This window comes from Pan paniscus, chromosome 2, assembly GCF_029289425.2.
Source record: "Pan paniscus chromosome 2, NHGRI_mPanPan1-v2.0_pri, whole genome shotgun sequence".
Taxonomy (NCBI): Eukaryota; Metazoa; Chordata; class Mammalia; order Primates; family Hominidae; genus Pan; species Pan paniscus.
In genome coordinates, this window is record NC_085926.1 from 134,841,752 (window position 1) to 134,857,658 (window position 15,907).

The window sequence follows — 15,907 nt, forward strand, 5'->3', positions numbered from 1 at the left end:
ATAATTTAATTTTAGTATAATTGACTTGTTTGCAATCTTATATATTTTTATGCATCAGAAACATTGTGAGTAGAGGTTCTATGTTTCACCACACTGCCATAAGGCAGGAGGAGGGGAGGTCCATGGCTTAACCCATTTGTGCCTAGTGTTCCATTATTGGAACGCTAAGCTTGTGAGAGTTATTTATATCATGCTCAGGGTCATCACCAAGGTCTGATTTTTCACACAAAAAATTGCAACCTCCAGCATATATGGGTTAAAAAGGGGAAAAGGTCAGGAGCCCTTGATTTGTTCATTTTTGAGGGGTATGGGTTTTAAATCTGTTAGTGCTTAATGAAATCATGGGATTCCAGTTCCCCCACCAAAAATTAGGGGGATAGCTGAACCACAAGGCATAATATTGATAAAATTGGGTGATAGGTATAGGATTCATTATACTATTCTCTTCTGTAAATGTTGAAAAGTGCCATAATTATAAAACTTAAAAGCATTATATAAATTTTTAGTTATTATACCAGTAATGAAGTAGAATGCTATTTTTGTACATTCTGGGGAGGACTAGATAATATTGGTAATACTTTTGTCACCCTGATAGGTAAAGTGTGGTATTTCAGTTTAGTTTTCGTTTCTTTAATTATAAAGATATTCAGGATCTTTTGAATATTTTTTGACTATTTGTGTTTTCTCTTTCAGTTTTTATTTTAATTAAACTTTTTATTTTGAGATCATTATAGATCCACATGCAATTCTGAGAAACTTTAGAACTTACTGCGAGATCCAGTGTATGCTTTCCTCCAGTGGCAATACATCTGGCAGAAGTATAGTACAATATCACAAGAATATTACAAAATTTCTTCATATTGCCCTTTTATAGTCATACTTACTTCCCTCCTGTTCCTGCTGCCCCGTTAACCCTGGCAACTACTAATCTGTTTCTAATTTCCATATTTTGTCATTTTGAGAGTGTTATATAAATGGAGTCATATAGTTAACCTTTGAGATTGGCTTTTTTCACTGAGCAGTTATAATTCCCTGGAGATTCATCCAGGTTGTTTTGTGCATCAATTGTTCTTTTTGGTATGAACGTACCAGTTTGTTTAATTATTTGCCTGTTGAAGGACATCTGGGTGGTTTCCGGTTTTTGACTGTTAGAAATAAAGTTGCTGTTAACATTCATGTAAAATGTGAACATAAATTTTCATTTCTCTGGGATAAATACCCAGGGGTGCAGTTGCTAGCTTGTATGGTAGTTGCATGTTTAGTTTTATGAGAAACTGTCAGACAATTTTGCGGAGTATCTGTACCATTTTACATTCTCATCAGCAGTATATGCGTGATCCAATTTCAACTTACCCTTGTCAGCATTTGGTATTACCACTCTTAGCCATTCTGACAAGTGTATGTAGTGACATCTCAATGTGGTTTTAATTTGCATTTCTTTAATAGCTAATGATGAATACCTTTTCATCTGCTTATTTGCCATCTGTAAATTTTCAGTGAATGCCTCTTCATGTTTTTTTGCTCATTTTCTAGTTGGATTTGTTTTTCTAATGTTTCTTTAACTTTTCTAACTGCTTAAGATAGATACTCAGTTCATTAATTTATTTTTAGCTCTTTTTAAAATTTTATTTTAAATTTTATTATTATTATTATTATTTTTTGATACAGAGTCTCGCTCTGCGGCCCAGGCTGGAGTGCAGTGGCGCGATCTCGGCTCACTGCAAGCCCCGCCTCCCGGGTTCAAGCCATTCTCCTGCCTCAGCCTCCCAAGTAGCTGGGACTACAGGCACCCGCCACCACGCCTGTCTAATTTTTTTGTATTTTTAGTAGAGACAGGGTTTTACCGTGTTAGCCAGGATGGTCTCGATCTCCTGAACTTGTGATTCACCCGCCTCAGCCTCCTGAAGTGCTGGGATTACAGGCATGAGCCACCGCGCCCAGCCGCTCTTTTTGTTTTTTAATGTTACTATTTAAAACTAAAAAACTATCTATATACACTCCTCTTGCTGCATCCCACAGAGTTCGATGTATAGTTTTTAAAATTATTTACTTCTAAGTATTTTCAAAATTCAATATGATTTCTTCTTAGATTCATTAGTTTTTAGAAGTTTCCAAACGTGGTATTTCAAAAGTTATCTTTTTGTTATGGTTGTTGGAGAATGTGGTTGTAGGATATCAGTTACGTGAACATTGAGACATTCTTTATGGCCTGGCATTTGATTGATTTTTGTATGTGTTTCATTTGTTTTCTATTTGGAAGCAATATTCTGTATATGTCTATTAAATCAGACTTGCTGGTTGTGATATCAGTTCTTCTCTAGCCTTAATAATGTTTTTATTTATTTATTTATTTATTTGAGACCAAGTCTGGCTGTGTCACCCAGGCCTGGAGTGCAGTGGCACGATCTTGGCTAACTGCAACCTCCGCCTCCCAGGTTCAAGGGATTCTCCTGCCTCAGCCTCCTGAGTAGCTGGGATTCCAAGTGTGCGCCACCATACCTAGCTAATTTTTGTATTTTTAGTAGAGATGGGGTTTCACCATGTTGGCCAGGCTGGTCTTGCATTCCTGACCTCAGGTGATCCACCAGCCTCGGCCTCCCGAAGTGCTGGGATTACAGGTGTGTGCCACCAGGCCTGGCCGTTTTTATTTCTTTGTTTTGTTACTCTGATAATATGTTAAAAATTGTCCTCTGTGATAATGGGTTTGTCAAGTTCTCCTTGTGGTTCTGTCAACATATTTTGAAACTATCTTGTTACTAGGTACATAGAAGTTTAGATATTGTAATTGAGTAGAACATTTTTCATTGGGTAGTGAACTTTATTGCTAGTAATGGTTTTTGCCCTTTAAGTTTTGTTTGATACTAATAGAGCAACACCAGTCTCTTTATTGATTGGTTGATTGATTGATTGAGACAGATTCTCCCTCTGTCGCCAGGCTGGAGTGCAGTGGTGCGATATCGGCTCACTGCAACCTTCGCCTCCCAGGTTCAAGCGATTCCCATGCCTCAGCCTCCTGAGTAGCTGGGACTACGGGTGTGCACCATCACGCCCAGCTAATTTTTGTATTTTAGTACAGATGGGGTTTCACCATGTTGGCCAAGCTGGTCTCGAACTCAACCTCAAGTGATCTGCCTGCCTTGGCCTCCCAAAGTGCTGGGATTACAGGCATGAGCCACTGCGCACGGCCATACAGTCACAGTCTCTTTAAATTACTATTTGCCTCATGTATTTTTTTCCATATTTTTTACTTTTCATCTTTATGTCTTTAGATTTTTAGGTGTGTCTCTTTTGAAAAGCATGTGAACTAATACTACCTCAACCTTACATAAAAATATTTTCCATGTGTTTACAGTGCTGAAGCTGCTGAAAGATGGCAGAAGAAGTGGTGGTAGTAGCCAAATTTGATTATGTGGCCCAACAAGAGCAAGAGTTGGACATCAAGAAGAATGAGAGATTATGGCTTCTGGATGATTCTAAGTCCTGGTGGCGAGTTCGAAATTCCATGAATAAAACAGGTTTTGTGCCTTCTAACTATGTGGAAAGGAAAAACAGTGCTCGGAAAGCATCTATTGTGAAAAACCTAAAGGATACCTTAGGTAAGATATTTTTTAAAAGAAAAGCAACTTTGTTTTAAATGAAACCTGCAACTTAGTTCTTTGTACATAATTCTGGCAGCAGTGTGCATAATTGACTTGAAAAGGCAAGGGCTAGGTAAGTTTGAGTCATAGTAGGTGGTCAACCCAGAAGACCAATGAAGGTCATAAGTGTTAACATGCAGTTTCTGTAAATCTAGGCCCATGCTCCAAGTCAAGGCAGAGTGATACCAATGAGTAGAACTAACTCTCACCTTCTGGCAGGGGCTTTTTGAACCATGAATCACTGTTGGAGTTTAGACTTATAGGCAGAATTGCCTCTTTGGCACCAAGGCAACTTATGTACATGGCACATAATGAATTTTAACATCTAATGACCTTATGTTTTGAACTTCACTTAAAACCCTCCATTTTATTTTTCTATTTGATAAGAGAACTGTGGATCATTACTGTACATTAGCACCTACAGAGCTCTTTTCTATTTTGTTTCTCTTTTTCCCTTTATTTCTCCAAAGTTTTTGTTTTTTATTTTTACTGGCCCTCCGTTAGGGCCTAAGACAGTGGAGCCCACTTCACACTGGACTTGGCTAAGCTGATAGGAAGGAAATATGCATGGGCAAGGAATGGCCTCTTCTTTAAAAAAAAAAAAAAAAATTAAACTCTCCTTAGCTGACAGGAAGGAATTGGGAGGGACAGAATTTCATTTTTGGTATTCAGGCAAACATGCTATTTGCGTAATTGTTCTTTGTCTATATGTAGAAGAAAAGTACAGTTTCTCCTTGTGCAGACAGTTTGGGAGCAATATAGCATGACTGACAAATATGAAATACTGTTGACTCACTACTTTACATTAGTTTTTATTTACTTTTTTTTTTATGGTTTTGTAGAGGTGGAGTCTTGCTCTGTTGTCCAGGCCAAACTTGAACTCCTGGGCTCAAGCAACCCTCCCACCTCAGCTTCCTGAGTAGCTGGGACTACAGATGCTTACTACCATGCCCAGCTTAGTTTTTATTCTTATTCAACATTATTGTTATTCTAGAATGTTCTTCCAATTATCAATAAAATACAAATATTTAATGTTTTTAACCATTGTAAAACTGCAAAAACTAAAATATAGTACAATTTGGAGTAAGATATAAAGTAATGGATTATCAGTTTCTGAGATAAAAATATTTCCAGTGTTCTAAAGGTAATTAAGTAGATACAATGTGATGTTTAACTGCTGAGGTAACTTTTTAAATACTTTCGGGTTTTGTGATTAAGACCATTATTTTTAGTTTTTCAATGGAAGACAAATCAGAAAGAGATTTTCCTTCAGTAGCAGAAGAGACCAGGGTTAGAATCAGCAATACTGGTTTTGTAAATACTGCAATTTATTTAAAGCATGATGATTAGAGATATTGGGAGAAATTAAGGTAATTTCTGTCAAGAAAGTATGCCTTATAGTGATAAGTGCACAGGGTACTAAGACATACCCAGTTAGACTTTTTTGTTCCATTTTAAGAGGACACTGGTATCTTGGGATTAGAGTGAATGTGACAGTAATTAACAAAATATAGTGAAAAAACTAATATCATAGAGCAAAGGGGGGAAGTAGTCCAGTATTAGGTATTACTGTATATAAATCTAAAATCCCATTTAGATATAATTTTTATTTGTTAATACTCCAGGATGCATTCCGTACTACAGTATTCTGATGTTATTGAGACAGTTTTATCAAGATTTTATCTCTATTTAAGTCTTAGGAAATCTCTGTTAACTTTATTACTGTATTACAGTTATTGCTACCTTTATTCCAGGGTGCTTGGAAACATTGTTTTGAGTTAGTGATCTGTAGTTAACCTGTAAAGAGATATAAGTCCAGCTTTTACATTAGATAAACTTTTCCCTTTTCTCATAATTTCTGTATCCCTTTTTGGTAACTTAAATATCCGGTGTAATTAATGGATTTGCTTCACAATGGTTGTGCTGGTGGAGACATTGTTTGAAAGTTGAGAAGGAAAAGGAGAGAAAACAAAAGGATTAATTCATGAATATATTTTAACTATAAAAAATATATATGCTTTAAAGCATCTTCCAAAATAAGTCTGAATAATAAGGTCATATTTTTGGCCATGATTATTTACTTGTTATACAGGCTGTGTTATAATTTAGAGGAAAAAAAAGTTTTGGAAAGAGAAGCCTCAGAAAAATTTTCTATTGCCTGGGTGTGGGCCAGGTCACATGGATTGGGTGTGGGAAGTTTCAGTGTTGCAGAACAGACGAGGAAGCTCACTGAGAATTATCCTGAGCTGTGTTAACAAACTGACAGAACACAGAATTTTTACTCAAAATGGATTGGTTAAACGTCTTTAAAGATTTTTTCAGTAAGTTAATCTGTTTATTAAATCCATTGTTTTCTTGAAGTTGTGAATTAGATTTTCTGCTTTTGTAAATTTAAAGGAAAACTCTTATTTGGTGGGTTTATGTAAGCTACTACATTATGTGTATGTAATATAAACCAAATGATTGGTGATATATCCAAAAATTGTAGTTTCGACTTGGTAAGTAAAATAATTTTAAAATGTTTTAGCATGAATGTTTAACAAGTAGAGAAAGGATATAAATGGTTTGAGTTTGATGCAGTTCTAATTCAGTAATTTTCAACTTAGCACAGACATTTGAAGTGAATTAAATAAATTGTAAACATTAAAAACATTAGAAAAAAAGGATTAGGTGAACAAATTTCTTCATCCTCAACTTTGGAATTAACTTTTTTTTTTTTTAACTACTTTTTACTTACTTTTTTTTAGCGGAACAGTGTAAAGATAATCTTTAATAAAAACACTAGTAAAGAGAATATTTTTATTTAATTAATGTATTGCTAGAAATTGATGTTTTGATTAATGTGAGATTTGATATTTTGATATGAGTTATGAGAACAGCTATACAACCAAGAGGAATATAGTGAATTCTTGACTGTTATTGAGTTTGGGTCATGAAGTAAAACTAATAATAATTTATAAGAGCCTAATTCTGCTGGTTCTGCTAGTGGCCTCCTTATGATCTTATAGTGAACTTAATTTGATCTCCTTGAACATTTGCTTGGTGTTTCTAGAAAAATGAACAGAGGAATTATTATAGAAGTCTCTTATGCACAACAAGCCTAAGGAAACAAAGAGTAACCTGACAAGAGATTCCAGAGAAAAGGGCAAAAGAGAAAAGGAATAAGCACTTTGTTGAAAAAGAATGTTGTAATTGTAATGTGAAGACTCATTTGTTAGCTTTAGTGACTCCCTCTGGAATATGTCTCTTCTGTTTACTTTTTGGGGAGTTACTAAAATTTCAAATCTTTGCATTTTCATTTTTTGGGTAAGTTTTACCTTTGAAGAACTTACTTATTTGCTCATTCATTTGTTTATCAACACATTCTTATTGAGAGCCTACTCCAAGCCAGGCAGAAATCATAGGGTGAAAAACTAATACTAACTCTAGCAAATCTTACATTCTGGTGGAGAGGTATATGATGATTGTTATTAATAATACAGTGGATTTCATATCTAGGTTTAGTCATAAGTGATGTTGACCATAAAGCAACCAGAAATGACATAAAAAGAATCCATTGTGGCTAGGCGTGGCTGCTCAAGCCTGTAATCTCAGCACTTTGGGAGGCCGAAGTGGGTGGATCACTTGAGGTCAGGAGTTTGAGACCAGCCTGGTCAACATGGTGAAACACTGTCTCTACTAAAAATGCAAACATTAGCTGGGCGTGGTGGCGGGTGCCTGTAATCCCAGCTACTTGGGAAGCTGAGGCAGGAGAATCACTTGAACCCAGAGGTAGAGGCTGCAGTGAGCCAAGATTGTGCCACTGCACGCCAGCCTGGGCGACAGAGCGAGACTCCATCTGGAAAAAAAAAAAAAAAAAGAATCCATTGTATCATTGATACAGTGATTCAATATATATCATCAATACAGTGGTAAAATTATTCTTTCTGCTGAGTCTTAGGAAGTTGATAGTTAATGCATTTGCAGACTGGGAGTCAGGATTTGAAATTTGTAACCAAAATGTTTCTTTGCTCAATCCCTGCAGCAACCCCAAATTTTTATTTATTTTGCCAGGCAGTTTGTCAGAGTAGAGACAGGCTATTCATCTACTTCCTACCTGAATGGGCTTATAAAGTAGAAGAAACAGAGTATTATGTGCTTTTTGTGTGGCAGCCAGAGTATCTTTGAAAACAAAAATTGTACAATGTTTTAAATAAAACAATAAAAAATAATTTATTTCATGTAGATGAAATGAACAGATGAACATATAAAAATTTAAATAAAAACCTGTAATGGAAGGAATACCATGTATTTATATGTAGTATTTCTTAGTTCTGTTCCCAGACATATCACTTACAAGCCATGTGGCCTGCAAAATATAACTGAACTTCTCTGATTTTCTGTTCCTTGTAAAAGAGAGAGTTGGGCAAGACTAAATGATCCTGGAAAGTCCCTTCTAACTCTAAAAGTCTTACATCCTGGTAAACAACTAAGCAGTCTTAGGTGTGTCGTAGGAATTGAGCGAAAGCAATGAGTGAGAAATTGGTTTTGAAGAAGTAGAAACATGGGAACAGAATTGTAGTTGACTAAGGAATTAGAAGAAACAGAAAAACTTTCTTTGGCCCCATTCTCAACACTTACTCAGTGATACAGGTGAAGGAAAAACAACATGCTTAAACTAAAGAATACTGAAATCACTAATTAATAAGTACACTGGGTTCAGAAATATATTTGGAAACTAAAATCAAGATAGAAATAAACAAGATGAATAGGAACAGACAGTATTGTAAAACTCTACATTAAATTTTAAAAGGAATTGTATAGATTGGTGAGAACCTAGCCTGGCAGCAGCTTACATGAGTAAAAAACTTAGCTTACTAAGTTGCTTACTAAGCTGCTGTGGTAATGTAGGTACTAAAACTCTCAACACAGTCCATGGTGACATTGATTCGAGTCTGAGAGGTGCTTAGGTGGAGGTATGCTCCCTTATGTGTGTGTTGGCCAAATAAAACATGATGTAATTAATCCACTTTTGATAGATATTCTTTAACAATGGTATTGAGAAACTTGGATGCTTCCAAATGCTGGCATCCAGTATATCAAGGATTTGCAAACCAGGTCACATAAGGAATAGTTATGGGTACAAAGACTTGCCTCAGGGAGCACAGCTGCCATATGAAGAAGGAATGTTCACAGTGCTTAACCAGGTTCTTAAGAATTCTTGTGGAGTTTATAATGCATTGTTCTGGTTAAGAAACAGTGCTATAGGAAGAGAGAAGTAAAGACCAGTGGGTAGTAGTGAGGGAAAGATCAGAAATTATCTTTACACTTTTTTTTTTAATTTAAGCAAAGCTAACAATAAAAAACTGCCTCAGAATGGTACACTTCCTCAGTGCTTAGATCTGAGCAGTTTCCTTCCAACTACAGCCAGGTCCAGCTATATAATGCAAGAATAAAGATTTAAGTAATCTTTTTTTTTTCTTGAGACAGTCTTGCTCTGCCACCCAGGCTGGAGTGCACTGGTGCCATCTCAGCTCACTGCCACCTCTGTCTCTCAAGTTCAAACGATTCTCATCCCTCAGCCTCCCAAGCAGCTGGGACTACAGGTGCATGCCACCACACCTGGCTAATTTTTTTTGTATTTTTAGTAGAGATGGGGTTTCCCCATGTTGGCCAGGCATGTCTCAAACTCCTGGCCTCAAGTTATCTGCCTGCCTCAGCCTCCCAAAGTGCTGGGATTACATGCCTGAGCCACCTTGCCCGGCCAAGTTTAAGTAATTTTGAAAATTAAACACCAGAAGCACTAGAAGGTAGGAAAATAGTAACCACCATTGATGGAGTTCCTGCTATGTACTGTAAGTGCTTTACACATAGACTTCTAAAAATTTTTTACAAGCATTTTATGGATTTATTTTTTTACACATCACCATTGTACAAACAAGGAGACTGGAGGTTTTTTTTTTTAACTTTTAGGGTTGGGGGTACATGTGAAGGTTTGTTACATAGGTAAATACATGTCATGGGGGTTTGTTGTTCATATTATTTCTTTCTTTCTTTTTTCTGAGACCAAGTCTCACTCTGTTGCCCAGGTTGGAGTGCAGTGGTGTGATCTCGGCTCACTGCAACCTCCGCCTTCCAGGTTCAAGTGATTCTCCTGCCTCAGCCTCCTGAGTAGCTGGGATTACAGGTGCCTGCCACCACGCCTGGCTAATTTTTGTGTTTTTAGTAGAGATGGGGTTTCACCATGTTGGCCAGGCTGGTCTCGAACTCCCAACCTCATGTGATCCATCCGCCTCAGTCTCCCAAAGTGCTGGGATTACAGGTGTGCACCACTGCGCCTGTCCTGTTGTACATATTATTTCATCACCCAGGTATTAAGCCCAGTATCCAATCATTATCTTTTCTCCTACTCTCCTTTGCCCACCCTTCCCCTTCAAGGGGGAAGCATTTGGTTTTCTGTTCCTGTGTTAGAAATAAAAAAGATTAAATAACTTGACCAAGATCACACAACCAGTAGCGGAACTAAAATTTAAACTTGTATCTCCTATTAAAGTTCTCATAGTAGATATTTTATTACTAAAGAGTAGAGAATTGGAGTCAGTTAAGCAATGGGTTAGAAGGGTTTGATGCAAAAAGGACTAGTCAAGGTTAAGAGGATTGTGGTGAACTGTGAGGTCAGGAAGTGCTATGACCTGAGTGTTTGTGTCTCCCAAAACTCCGCATGATCTTGGCTCACTGCAACCTCCGCCTCCTGGGTTCAAATGATTCTCATGCCACAGCCACCCAAGTAGCTGGAATTACAGGTGTGCGCCACCATGACTGGCTAATTTTTGTATTTTTAGTAGTGACAGGGTTTCGCATGTTGGCCAGGCTGGTCTTGAACTCCTGGCCTCAGGTGATCTGCCTGCCTCGGCCTCCCAAAATGCTGGGATTACAGTGTGAGCCCCTGTGCCAGGCCATTCTTTTTTTGACAATGTGTAATTAGTCTTAGACATAATGTTTTTAAATATAAGCTTCCAGAGAGAATCATTCTAGGTTTTACTGATCTTTTGCATTTCTTTTACCATACAAAACTGTGCAAATTCTGAATTTTCAAAAATATCATTTGAAACTTAGTCTGTATTTTCAGGTTTAACTTTTTTTTTTTGTATGTGCCTCATATCATTATTCACTTTTACTCAGTTTGACATTTATTGAGAATCTGCTATGTGAAACAGCCACTGTTGGCTTTTGAGCAGTGATGTCATGTGATTGCAGCTTTATTTATAGGAAGATCAGACTGGTTGATATGGATGATGGGTCGACTGAGGGAGAAACTGAATTAATAAGGAAACTAGTTTAGTGGGGTCACGAAACCTCTGGTACAACATAATAGGCCTGAAGAAGAGTGACCATAGTGAGAAGGGAAAGTGTTGGCAGTAAGGAGATAGGATTGTGAGGATTTGATGTAAGACTCTTAAAAATTTTTTTATGAGGTAAAATTTGTATAACATAAAATTAACCATTTTAAAGTATGTAATTCAGTAGTATTGAGTACATTAACAATGTTGTGCAGCCATCACTTCTGATTCCAAAATGTTTCCATCACCCCAAAAATAGTCACTCTCAATCAGTCCCTGGCAATTACTAATCTGCTTTCTGTCTCTATGGATTTACCTATTCTGGATAATTTATATAAATGGAATCATACAGTATGTGACCTTTTGTGTCTGGCTTCTTTCATTTAGTATAATATCTTCAAGTTTTGTCCATGTTGTAGCATATATCAGTAATTCATCCCTTTTATGTCTAAATAACTTTTTTTTTTTTTTTCTGAGACAGAGTCTTGCCCTGTCACACAGGCTGGAGTGCAGTGACGCGATCTCGGCTCACTGCAACCTCTGCCTCTTGGGTTCAAGTGATTCTCCTGCCTCAGTCTCCCAAGTAGCTGGGATTACAGGCACATGCTACCACGCCCGGCTAATTTGTGTATTTTTAGTAGAGATGGGATTTCACCATGTTGGCCAGGCTGGTCACGAACTCCTTACCTCAAGTCATCTGCCCACCTCGGCCTCCCAAAGTGCTGGGATTACAGACGTGAGCCACTGTGCCCGGCTGGCTGAATAACTATTATATGTATATATCACATTTTGTTTATCCACTCATCTGTTCATAGATGGACATTTGAATTGTTTCCATGTTTTGGTTATTGTGAACAGCGTTGTGATAAACATTCATGTACAGTTATTGTTTGAATATCTATTTTCAGTTAAGTGTATACCTAAAAGTGGAATTGCCGGATCGTATGGTAATTCTTTGCTTTTTGAGAAACCATCTGTTTTTCACATGGTGGCACCATTTTACATTCCAACCAGTATTGTAAGGGGGATTCCAGTTTCTCCATATCCTTGCCAACACCTATTTTCTTTCTTTCTTTGCTTATAGCCATTGTAGTTGGTGTGAGGTAGGGTCATTGTGGTTTTGATTTACATTTCTCTAATGACTAATGATATTGAGGATCTTTTCGTGTGCCTGTTGGCCATTCGTATACCGTAGTTGGAACAATCTTTATTCAAGTCCTTTGCCCATTTTTGAAGTAGTTGTTTTTGTTGTTGGGTTCTAAGAGTTGTTTATGTTCTGGATACTAGACCCTTATCAGAATTATGATTTGCAAATATTCTCTTCTAATTCTGTAGGTTGTCTTTTCACTTCTTGATAGTGTGTTATACACAAATGTTTTCAATTTTAATGAAGTATAATGGATCTTGTTTTTTTAGTTGCTTATGCTTTTAGTGTCAGTATCTAAGAATCCATTGCTAAATCCAAGGTCACAGATATTTGCTCCTATGTTTTCTTCTAAGAGTTTTATAGTTTTAGCTCTGACATTTGGTCATTTCGAGTTAATTTTTATATATGATGTGAAGATGTGAAGTTGGAGTCCAGTTTCATTCTTTTGTTTATGGATATCCATTTGTTCCAGTACCCTTTGTTGAAGAAACTATTCTTTCTTCCCATTGAGTGATCTTGGCACCATTGATGAAAATCAATTGACCATAGATCCATGGGTTTATTTTAGGACTCTCGATTCTGTTTCATTGCTGTATATGTCTGTCCTTATTCCAATACCACACTGTTTTGATTACTGTGGCTTTGTAGTAAGTTTTGAAATCAGAAAGGGAGAGTCCTCCCACTTGATTTTCCTTTTTCAAGATTGTTTTGGTTGCTTAGGGTCCACCTTACAGTTCTGTGTGAATATTAGAATCAGCCTTTTCATTTCTGTGGAAAAAACAAAATGGTTGAACTTTAGTAAGAATTGCATTGAATCTGTGGATTGTTTTGGATACTGTTGCCATCTTACACAGAATATCTTTCCGTTTATTTAAGTCTTCTTTAATTTCTTTCAGCAGTGTTTTGCAGTGTTTAGTATATGAGTCTGATACTTGGTTAAAATTATTCCTATGTATCTTATTCTTCTTAATGCTGTTATAAATGGATTATTTTCTTAATTTTGTCTTTGAATTGTTCATTGTTAACGTATAGAAATACAACTGATTTTGTGTGTTGATCTTGCAGCTTTGCTGAATTTTTTTATTCTCACTCTGTGTGAGTGTGTGGGTGTGTGTGTATTCTTTAGGATTTTCTATTTATAAGATCATGTCATCTGTGGATACTTTTTCCCCTCCCTAATTGCTTTGACTAGCACTTCCAATACAATGTTAAATAAAAGTGGTGGAAGAGAGCATCCTTGTTCTTGTCTTGTTCCTGTTCTTAGGGTGGAAAACTTTGTCTTTCACCATTGAGTGTGATGTCAGCTCCACAGTTTTTTGCAGATGCCCTTTATTATATTGAGGAAATTCCCTTCTAATCCTAGTTTGCTGAGCATTGTTATCATGAAACGGTTTTGGATTTTGTCCAATACTTTTTCTGCATCAATTGAGATAGTCATTTGTTTTTTCCCCTTTGTTTTACTAATATGAGGTGTCTTATATTGATTTTCATATGTTGAACCACCCTTGCATAAATCCCACTTACTCATATACAGTCCTTTTAATATGCTTGCTGAATTTGGTTTTCCTAGTACAAATGATCCTTATTTTTCACAGATTCTGTATTTGTGAATTCACTTATTGGCTAAAATTTATTTATAAGCCCAAAGTTGATAATTGCAGTGTTTTGTGGACATGTGCAGTGTGGCAAAAATGTGAGTCATCTGATGTGCACATTCCCAGTTGAGGCAATGTTCTGCCTTCTTATTTCAGCTTTCATACTATAAACCAGTGTCCTTTGTGCAGTCTATTTAGTGCCACATTTTTTGCATTTTTGTGCTTGTTGATGATTTTGCTGTTTAAAATGGCCCCCAAGCATAGTGATGAAGTGTTGCCTAGAGTTCATAAACACAAGAAAGCTGTGAATTTGCTTATGGAAAAAATGTGTGTTAGATAAGCTTCATTTAGGCATGAGTTATAGTGATGTTGTGAATTCTATGTTAATCACAATTTATATTAAAGTGTCTTTAAAGAGAAACACACATAAAACAGGGTTATGTAGTGATTGGTTAACAAAAACATGATTGGAGCCTAACCCTGTTTTTCCCTTAGGAGCTGTGGTTCAGTATTTGCTAATTCAGTATTTATGGTAACTTTATAGAACATAACTACTGCAAACAATGAAAATCAACTGAATTTTGTTGAGGATTTTTGCATCTATATTTCTAAGTGATATTAGCCAGTTGTCTTGTGATAGCTTTGGTATTCTGGGTAATATTGGCCTCATAGAATGAGTTAATAAGTATTCTCTCCTTTTTTCTTTTTAGAGATGTTTTAGAAGCATTGATGTTAATTCCTCTTTAAACGTTTAGTAAAATCCACCAGTGAAACCATCTGGTCCAGAGCACATTTTTGATGCGAGATGTTTTGTTACTGATTGAATCTTTTACTTGTTATATGTCTGTTCAGATTTTCTATTTTTTTCTGAGTCAGCTTTGGTAGTTTGTGTGTTTCTTGGAATTGATGTTTTTCTTCTAGGTTTATTAATTTATTGGCATACAGTTGTTCATAGTATTTGTTTATAATCCTTTTTAAAATATCTGTAAGGTCTGTAGAAATGTTATTTCTGATTTTATTTATTTGAGTGTCTCTCTTGTTGGTCTAGCTAAAGAGTTTTCAATTTTACTGATATTTTCAAATAACCACATTTTGGTTTTGTTGATTTCCTCTGTTTTTCTGTTCTCTTTTGTGTATATCTCTGCTCAAATTTTTATTATTTCCTTCTTTTTGCTTTGAGTTTAGTTTTTCTTTTCCAGTTCCTTAAGATTAAATTTAAGTTGGTAATTCGAGATCTTTCTTCTTTTTTATGCAAGCTTTTAGGGCTATAAATTTCCCTCTGAGCATTGCCTTTGCTGCCTCCCATAGGTTTTTGTATGTTGTGTTTTCATTTTCATTTGTCTCACAGTAGTGTCTAATCTTGTGAAATTTCTTGGTGACCTATTGGTTTAAGAGAGTGTTAGTTGCCTCACACTTGTTAATTTTCCAGTTTTCCTTTCTGTTATTTATTTCTAGGTTCATTCCATTGTGGTCAGAAAAGATACTTTGTATGACTTCAATCTCAAATTTATTGAGGCTTTTTTTTTTTTTTTTAAATAGAGACAGGGTCTCTCTTTGTTACCTAGGCTGGAGTGCAGTAGCATGATCATGGCTCACTGTAGCCTTTGAACTCCTGGGTTCAAGCAATCCTCCCAACTTAGCCTCCTGAGTAGCTGGAACTACAGGAATGCACCACCACACCTGGCTAATTATTTTATTTTACTTTTTATTTTTGTAGAGACAAGGTCTCACCATCTTGCCCAGGCTGCCGTCAGACTCCTGGGCTCAAGTAATCCCCCGACCTTGGACTCCCAAAGTGTTGGAATTACAGGCTTGAGCCACTGTGCCTGGCCTATTGAGCCTTGTTTTGTGTCCTAATATATGGTCTATCTTGCAGAATATTCCATGTACACTTGAGAAAAATGTGTGATATATTCTGCTTTTGTTTGATGGGATATTCTCTATATGTCTATTAGGTCTAGTTGATTTATAGTACTGCTCAAGGCCTCTATTTCCTTAATGATTTTTCATTTAGTTCTGTCCCTTACAGAAAGTGGGGTATTGATGTCTCCAAGTATATTGAACTATTTTTCTCCCTCAATTCTGTCATTTTTTGCTTTATATGCCTTGAGGCTCTCTTGTTAGGTATGCATATATTTGTAACTGTTACACTTCTTGATGGACTGATTCTTTTATCAATATATGCTGTCCTTTGTCTTTAAGTCTGTG

At 36.4% G+C, this 15,907-nt stretch overlaps 1 protein-coding gene across 8 annotated transcripts in view; it reads left to right on the forward strand.

Moving 5' to 3' along the window:
* Window positions 1-15,907, forward strand: part of NCK1 (NCK adaptor protein 1) — an 86,989-nt gene that overhangs the window by 62,502 nt on the left and 8,580 nt on the right. For 7 of the 8 annotated variants that reach the window (XM_003822488.7, XM_008976067.7, XM_063602577.1 and 4 more), the window contains one exon: window positions 3,353-3,596. In XM_003822488.7, coding sequence (XP_003822536.1) covers window positions 3,371-3,596 — 226 coding nt within the window. In that variant the 5' untranslated portion in view covers window positions 3,353-3,370. Of the gene's footprint in view, window positions 1-3,352; window positions 3,597-5,823; window positions 5,960-15,907 lie in introns of those variants that run through there. The other variant, XM_063602578.1, reaches the window with a different exon arrangement.